The sequence below is a fragment of the Psammomys obesus genome, unplaced genomic scaffold (assembly GCF_907164565.1).
Source record: "Psammomys obesus unplaced genomic scaffold, mPsaObe1.curated_primary_1811, whole genome shotgun sequence".
NCBI lineage: Eukaryota > Metazoa > Chordata > Mammalia > Rodentia > Muridae > Psammomys > Psammomys obesus.
In genome coordinates, this window is record NW_026593982.1 from 366,804 (window position 1) to 375,321 (window position 8,518).

Below are 8,518 nucleotides of genomic sequence, written 5' to 3' on the forward strand. Positions count from 1 at the left end.
CTTGAAAACTTTGCTCATGAAACCTTCCACGACTACCCTAAACACACATACAATTTGCTGCCCACAGAAGAATGCTCAAAAGGCCTTCAGGCCAAACCTTGTCATGTCCACAGGTTAATTACCTGGCAGTCTACGTGTTTCAGTCTGTGTGCAAAGTGCCCACCAAAAGGTTCCTTGTGTTGAAAGCTTGGTCCTCACCTAGTACACCCATTAATTTACAGGTGACTGGATCATGAAAGCGCTGGTTTTGTTCGTTAACTGCTCTACACCTGAGTTTACAGCTGAATGGCCATTTAGGAAGTGGGTAACGAGATGGGTGCCCTTAAAGGTTCCGTTTGGTCCCCAGTCCCTTCCTGTTCTACTCTGCTCCTACATGGCTGCTTCACTTCAGGCCCAAAGCAACGGGGTAGATGAACCTGGCCTGAAAACTCCTAAATGCAAACCAAAATAATTTTCTTCCTTTTGTTTCTCAGGTACCTGTCACAGCAATGAAATCTGGCTGTGCTACCTTTCTCCGATGGAAGAGCTGAACAATTCCATGAGACTCTATGGCTAGCATGCCTAAAACATTCATATCTGCCCTTCTGCTGGCAAAGTTTGCCAATGTTTGGGAATCTTCTATGGATTTGTAGCTGACTACTATGGTGTGATTGTGGAGTTTTGGTTTCTTTAATAAACACAGAAATACTATAGGATTATGTTTTCATTTTTTAATCCCAAGTGTGGGGAAATGGGGCTTCTGACTGTCTGCAGCAGCTGACTATCATCTGCTCTAGCAGAGGTGTGGCATCAGCTACAGAGAGTTTCTGCAATTGTGTGACATTTGGAATTCTGAGAACTTTTTAGAGGGCATATAAATGCTGGAGCCCTAAGAGGCGGGGTTGATGGTTATTGGTCATTCAGGGGGGTTGGTTATGGTTTGTTAGTACTTCGGTTCAAAGAAGAAACGAGAAGAAGGAAATTAGATTCAAGGATCTCTCTCTCTCTTTCTCTCCTCTCTCCTTCTTTCTCTCCTATCTAGTGATAGGGGGTGTATGCGGGTGGGGTTGGGAATAAAGGTTAGGAAAAAGAAGAACCCACAAAGTAGCAAAGACAAATGATAGGCTACTGGCATATTTATGTTTTCCTTCCCTACAGCACAAAACCTTTGAGTCAGGGTGCTGCGTTAACCTATGAATCCCTCGCAGCTCCTAGCTGAGTGCTGTGCCCTCAGCAGGCGTCCTTCAATTCTGTGAAATCACTTACTCAGCATTGGTTAGAAATAATTTTTCTCCCTGGCCTGATGTACCTTATAGGACTGATGTGAAATCATGCTTCTCCTAGTTTATGTGTCTTCTCCCTTTGCAAGTCAGATTCTATACTTCTAATGTGGAATGAACTTCTATCTAGAAAACAGAAAAGTTAGTTCATAGTAAGTAGCAAGGTAGTCACAGCATTAAAAGTCACTGTCTGGGAAAGAGGAACTAAGCTAAGAAAGCAAAGTAAGATGAGGCACACTGTGGCTGACATGAATGACAGCCTGTTCTTGCTACTTTGCCCATTGGAGGCAGGGTCAGAAACTCTGAAGGTAAAATTGTTGGTTGGCATAATGCGTTCTCCCACCCCTTTTCAGCGTGACCTGTGAAAACCTCCCAGGCCAGCCTAGCCACTGTTGGCTACTCTCCATCATCATCACCATCAAGGCACTCAACAAGACGCTGGACTTGGGGTGAAGACCTCAAGAGTATTTTTGATATTTGGCCTTAGGTAAACCTGCAAGTCTCTTTTTTCTCATCTGTGAAATGGGGCTGTTAATATTTCCATCACAGTTACAATGAAAGCAAGTAATATATATATGTGTGTGTGTGTGTGTGTGTGTGTGTGTGTGTGTGTGTGTGTCAAAGAATGTAAGCTATTACTGCCATTCACTTATGAAAGAAATGTGTTTGAATTCCTACAATATGCCAAGTACTCTTCTAGGTATAGGGATAAGGCTATAGAAAAATAAAATCCAGTCTCTTGTGGCACTTAAAGTCCAAGGTGGTATTAGAAAATAATTACAGTTGAAAATACTTAGAACATACCCAGCCACCATGCTGATGTGAAACATGCAGTTAATAAGCACAGGCAGTTTAGATGGGTGAGAGAGAAAGAAGGGAGCAGAGTACAGACAAAGAGAGAGTGAGGAAGACTACTAAGGAGGCATTTAGGATTTTTTAGTTTAGGAGCTCAAGAAAACATCCATTTTTGGAAAGTCAGCTTTGTAGAAGAGAAAGAACAAGACAGAAAACAATGAGGACAGGGCATGAGAGACTAGAGCAGATCCAAGCAAGGTTAAGTGATAATGACTAGGGGTATGCAGAAGGGAACAAGCTGCAAGAGATTAGTAAGGGAGAGAGCCAACTAGCATTCACACAGCTCTAAGTATTGGCAGACTGCTTGAGGATGCAGGCCTGTGACTGGTTGCCATTTGCATTAGTTGCTTTCATGCTGCTGAGACCAAAGCATCTGACAGAGACAACTTAAGGGAGGAAAGATTGGTCTTAGTTCATTGTTTCAGGGTGTTTCCATCTGTCCCAGAGGGGAAGGCATGGTATCACGAATCACATTTCAGTGAACTAACCAGGAAGCAGAGAAAGGCTGGAGCAGGGAGCAGGCTATAACTGCTACAAGGCTATCCCAAGAATCTACTCTGTCAGAGAGGCCCTACCTCCGCAAGGCCCTACCAGCCGGTGAAAAGGCATTCAGAACATGAGCCTGTGGCGGACACTTCAGAGTCAAAATACACAATGCTGCTCACTGCTGCTCACTACTTAAGCCTAACAGCTTAAGAGCCTTACTAAAATTGTCACTAACAAATTCTGCACATGGCCTTTGCAAAGGGGCCTGGAAAGCTACTTCTCAGTGGCCTCATTTCACCTCAATACAACACCAAACAGCTTGCCACTGAGGCATTTCAGGGAAAGCAATACCTCTGAGAAATGTGGAAGGTTGGAAGAACATGTCTTCAAACCTGTGTTTCTAAACTTAGGATAAAAGCCTTACCCTACCATACTCCATGAGATCAAAGTCCCTTTTGTAATAAAAATTTAAAAAAAGGTGATATCTATGATTTTTTTAGCCTTAATACATTTGTTCATTCTGAATTCTTTCTTCCCTTTCTTAAGTGCATGGACTACTATCACAAATTAACACAACAAAGCACATTAAAAAAAAAAGAAAAGAAATAGGAAAAACCAGCTCTGTCTCTGTTCTGATTTGCTAACTTAATTAGCTGAGGGGACAGCAGTCATGCTTTCTCTGGCACAGACTCCGCAGTGGGAAACAGGTCAGGCTGGTATAGCTGATCTCCCAGATCTGACCCCATGGTTTGTGATGATGACCTTTCTCTTCCCTCAAAGAAATGAAAATTAAAACTGACAGGAAGTAATTGCAGCATTACAATACATCTAAAGGGAACTTTTCCACAGCACAGCATTTCCATTGTGATTTTTCTCAGGACATAAACAGCCTAAGGACTAGGAATATATTGAGTTCATATCCTTCATGGAACTGGAAAGAGGCAGCATGTCAGCTAGGCTGGGCAAGAGGGGCTTTCTTCAGTTTTGCCTGTGAATAAACAGACCCCACCCAGGCTCACACAATTCACAGTAGACATTGGCTATCTACATTTTAGAGAGGACAGAACCACAGCTCAGAGAGGCCAAATAATCTGAGGAACATGCTAAGGAGATTGGGCAGGAAAGGCTGGAGAGAACATGATACCCCAGAGGTCCAGGGAAGACAGGGAACAGAAGGAGTCAAACATTGCAGGGAGACTAAGACAAGAACTAAACAGTGTCCTTTGCATTTAGCAATATCAAGCAATTTCCCTATGTTCTTACATTTCTGTTGCCCTCACCCACATGGTGGTATAGAGGCAGGAAGTCATATGAAATCTCACACAAAGAGCTGGATTTAAATTCTGACACTACTGTTTCCTATTCATAAGAACTTGGGCAGGACTCACAGCCTCTCTGCCACTTAGTTTCCTCACCTGGAAAACGTAATGGAGAATATCTAAGAAGAAAGTATGCATAAAGTTCAGTAGCAAACAGTTTGTGTTCAATAAATGCTAAGCTCAACCCTAACCAGGTGCCAATTTTAATCTGCAAATGCTGTCATGTCTCTTCACTATGAAAGACACAGGGCGAAGTGATGGTAATCAGGATCAATTGTTAAAAGTAATTAGCGAATTGTTCAAACTATGAAAGCAGGCTGGGGATATAATTCAGTACTTGCCTCGCTTGTGCAAGGTCCTGTGTACAATGCTTAGTATGACGACAACTCTGTGTGTCTGTAAGCATCATTAGTTATACTTAAACTAGCACTATTTTTGAAGACCATTAAAAACTTAGGAATATAGTAATAAAAAATATGAACATATGAGTTCAGGCATTTAAAATTTAAAGAAAATTCTGGAGGCTAGTTAACCAAGTTGATATCTGTGTTGTACCTTTTCTTTCTATTTTCACTCCCCAACTTCAATGTGAGCTCAGCATTAGAAACTGTCTTAAACTTCTTTCTGTCCCTCGCAGTACATACTCCATCTCTAAGACATACAGAAACCCTCAGTGAAAGCACACTCCACAAAGCAGCCGGTCCATTACCTTCAGGTCCCGGTGGATAATAGGAGTTTTGCACTGATGCAGGCGGGCAACAGCCTCGCAAGTGTCACAGAATATCTGCAGAACTTCATTCTCTGTAAAGCCTGTCTGGAGACGCTGGTTCATCAGGTTTACCACCTGGCCTCCTGGGACAGGACAGAGCAAGGAAAAGGTTATTTAACAGGCAGATTTGTTACTTTGATCAAGGCTCCAACAGCTGTCCAGACAAAAGCTGATCACTGGCCAAGCCATCACTAAACCCCAGGTCTCCAGTCTCTGCTTGGGATTTGTTTTCTTACGACCCAGTGTCTCCTCTGATGCATCAAACCCAGATTATTTAAGTACACAGATGTGAGCTGCCCTCATTGTATCCTCAAGATTAAAAGCAGAACTGACATCACAGTCAGTTATTGCTGCCTGCTAGTCAGTCATGTCTCCATGGTGTAGGAGCTGAGTCCACAGGCTCTGCCATATCTTTCAGCAAGAATTAGACAGCACAACAGATGCAGGGAGCTGAAAGAAGATGGTACTGTGCCCATTCTGAAATCTTGAACTGTGAGGGAGCTCGGGCTCTCTGGCTTGGCCTGGGAAATGCTATAGCAACATTTTTCTCTCTGGTGACAAAAGACTGTTAACAAATCTTACAAAATTATCCAGACTTAAATCCTCCTATTGCCTGGCATCTAAAAAAAGAACAAAACACCTATGAAAAAAAAAAAAAGGAATGGTCAAAAGGGAATAAACTGTCAAGTTCAAATTTGGTGGCATTTTATAAAAACAGATCAATAGTCAACAAAGGCCAAAGTTAATATCACATTTACAGGATAAGAAACAATTTATGGACATCATCTTTAAAGTCAGAAAATGTTAGTGGGACTAAGGGCAATTACAAAACAGGGCAGCAAACACTAAGGCGATGACCCAAACTTAAACTGTCAGCTGCCTAGGCCAAAGGAGTCAAGTCTCCAAACAATGGGTGAATGGAATATTATCAACTCCCAACACATTTGTGCTACAGTCTGGATTTCTCGAGATAAATAGATGAACCTTCAAGCTTTCATCTATTTACAGTTGAAAGCAGGAGCACCTGAATGTAGCTTTACTGGATGTCACAGCCCTAGAGCAAGAAGAGGGTCACTTTCACAGACAAATAGGATTCTTTCACTCCATCACAGGGGGGCAGCAGTGTGAGTGGAGAGTGAACGGTAGGGAAGCTGCAGTTTCTGTAAGATCTAATTTGGGCTTTTATTATATTTATTTTATATTGTATGTTTGTTAAACCCTCATTTAAAAAAAAAACACATTCTTTCTTATTTTCATGTGGTCTCATTTATACACACAGCCAAATATTTCTATGCCTAGCGAAGGTAGGGTCTAGAATTACCTATTGCTTTCAATTCTTTGGACCATAGCCCTTGCAGTAATGAAAATAACCAAGAGCAGCAATGGACGGCATTAGCATTCCCATCCGTGAATCCAGAACATTATCTTCAGGGTGCAATGGATAGTAAGTGCAACGATCCCCATGTCCTTGATCACTAAAGTGCCAGAAGCAAGAGCTTCAGGATGGTCAACACAAACCTCTGCAGAAGTCCATGAGAATGAGAACTTCCCATACGTCGCCACTGCTCACATTGTTGATACTAGAGTCAATGTAGCCCACGATGTTCTTGTGCCCTGATAGGTCCCTCTGTGAACAAAAGTGGAGAAGTACATAGTCAGTTATAGACACACAGCAGAGGAAGAATTAACTAGTTGGTTCCATCAGCACAGACAATGTAACACAGAGACAACACCAATAGCATGGAAAAGGGAGAGTGATAGTTTCCAGTGGTCTCTGGGAAACCAAGTCGGATCTCCAACAGCAATTCCACGGTCCGACTAAAGCCCAGTACTCTCCAGAGCGAGGACCCACACAGAACACCCACTTGCTCACTGCGCTAGTGCTCCACCTAAATCAGACGCACGGACCCCTATAACATCCAGAAATACCGCAGAGGAGAAAAACCAACAACTACTTATGCATGGAAACGTTTAATATATCCTGTTTATGGGGAAAAAACTGAATTCAGCTTGAATTTTACTGTTGTGTGTGTTTGTGTGGGAGGACAGGGTGTAGAAGATTTACTATCTGCAGCATTTAACAGAGCAATGTCTGCCTTGAACAAAGGAATCATGAGGCTTTAGTTGGGTAGCCTGCACAGATTCATAAAGGAAAGAGGGTACATTTCTGAACATGCTCCAACTTGACTTTTAACAGTTTCCCTTTAGGAAATATATGAAAAGAAAAACTGCTTTGCCAGCTTTGAAGAGACTATGATAGCAACTAGACCCAACGTTTCACTCATAATTAAGCCTTTCCAGATGGCCAACCGGGATAGAAGGTGTAGCACCAGCTGAACCGCTTATCAGCTCTCAGGGCTGCTGCTCATGGGATCACATCACTCCAACAGGTTCCTACTTGGCACCACCCAGGCACTGGAAATACCCTCACACCTCGGTCCACAGAGCAGATATCTACGGTGATGATGTTAAAACAGATAGTCCACACTGCAGATGCTGCTGCTGCTGCTGCTGCTGCTGCTGCTGCTGAAAGTTAAGGTCATTAAAAACTAAGTTGGGGAAAGAAAACATGAGGAAACTGGAATTATGATTTTTATACAAATGTAAAGTAAAATTAAGATTTGTAAATTAATTGTACTACATTATTTTACTTTTGTTTTAAAGACGTAGGGGCAGGTGTAGAAAAATACATGGTTCTATGAGTTTTTGTCTCAAGCTTATGAGTGTGTTTGACTCACTGGAGCGGTCCAGTGAGAGAGTGAAATTGCTCCTGGAAAGCTGGCTCAGCTTCTCAAAGTTCATGGAAAAACTGCTCTTGATTACCCTAAGGGCAACTTCCAATGCTCAAAATATCAAAGTTATCACAAGAAGCACGCTCAAAGTATCAGGTAAACACTTTAACATCAACAGTAAAGCTCACTGCGCTTCTTCTGCATAGTGCAGTAAAAGGCACTGCTGACACAGAATAGCAGACCCCAGGAAAAACAGACAGTGGTAGATACATGCCCATGGGAAACTTCTGGAGACTTATGTGTGAAAAATTTTGGAGAAGAGATGGGATGAGAATAGATTGAGTTGAGCAGTGTCTGTGGATTCCTCTCTCACATCTGTGTAAAGAAGGGGCTGCCTCAGAGGAAGAACTGCCAGGAGTTATGGTTCTCAATCTTCATAAGCTGTGACTCTTTAATACAGTTCTTCATGTTGTGGTGACCCCAACCGTAAAATTATTTTTGTTACTACTTTGTCTGCTACTGTTATGAGTTATAATGTAAATATCTGTGTTTTCTGATGGTCTTAGGGGACCTCTGTGAAAGGGTCATTCAACTTCCAAAGGGGTCATGACCCACAGGTTGAGAATCACTGTGCTAAGGGGAGGATTACAGAGTGAGGTATTTCCTGCAAAGGTGAGGGGAGGGCAAAGGTAGTGGCTGTACACTGCACTAACGATGAAGAAAAAGGGAATTCAAGCGGGTTCAGAGCTATGCTTCTGGCATACAACAAAGTCATCTTTAAAACGGGATGAGAAAGAAACCTGACGAGGCAAAAACCTCAGTGCACCTGCCATGGGCCACAGGTCAGAGAGAGATAAAGAGGCTGAAAGGCAGTCTCCAGAGCTCAAGCTTTATAACACAGAAAGCATTCCAACCCTACCTTTCTTCCTACTTTTCAATCTTATTATGGACCTCTCTTTTTATTCACACAGTCCAAAAGTAGGAAGAACTGCAGGGAAACTTCTTTTTAAAATTATATATATATATGAGAGAGAGAGGGGGGGGAAGCATACACACACACACACACACACACACACACACACACACACACACACACAC

At 42.4% G+C, this 8,518-nt stretch overlaps 1 protein-coding gene across 11 annotated transcripts in view; it reads right to left on the reverse strand.

Moving 5' to 3' along the window:
- Aak1 (AP2 associated kinase 1) overlaps window positions 1–8,518 on the reverse strand; it is a 151,697-nt gene that overhangs the window by 59,358 nt on the left and 83,821 nt on the right. For all 11 annotated transcript variants that reach the window (XR_008721354.1, XM_055617668.1, XM_055617674.1 and 8 more), the window contains 2 exons: window positions 6,207–6,315; window positions 4,629–4,771 (listed from right to left, as the gene is read on the reverse strand). Coding sequence is in view for 10 of the 11 variants with exons in the window: in XM_055617668.1 (XP_055473643.1) it covers window positions 4,629–4,771; window positions 6,207–6,315 (252 nt within the window). In the remaining variant the exon portion in view is untranslated. The remainder of the gene's footprint in view (window positions 1–4,628; window positions 4,772–6,206; window positions 6,316–8,518) is intronic.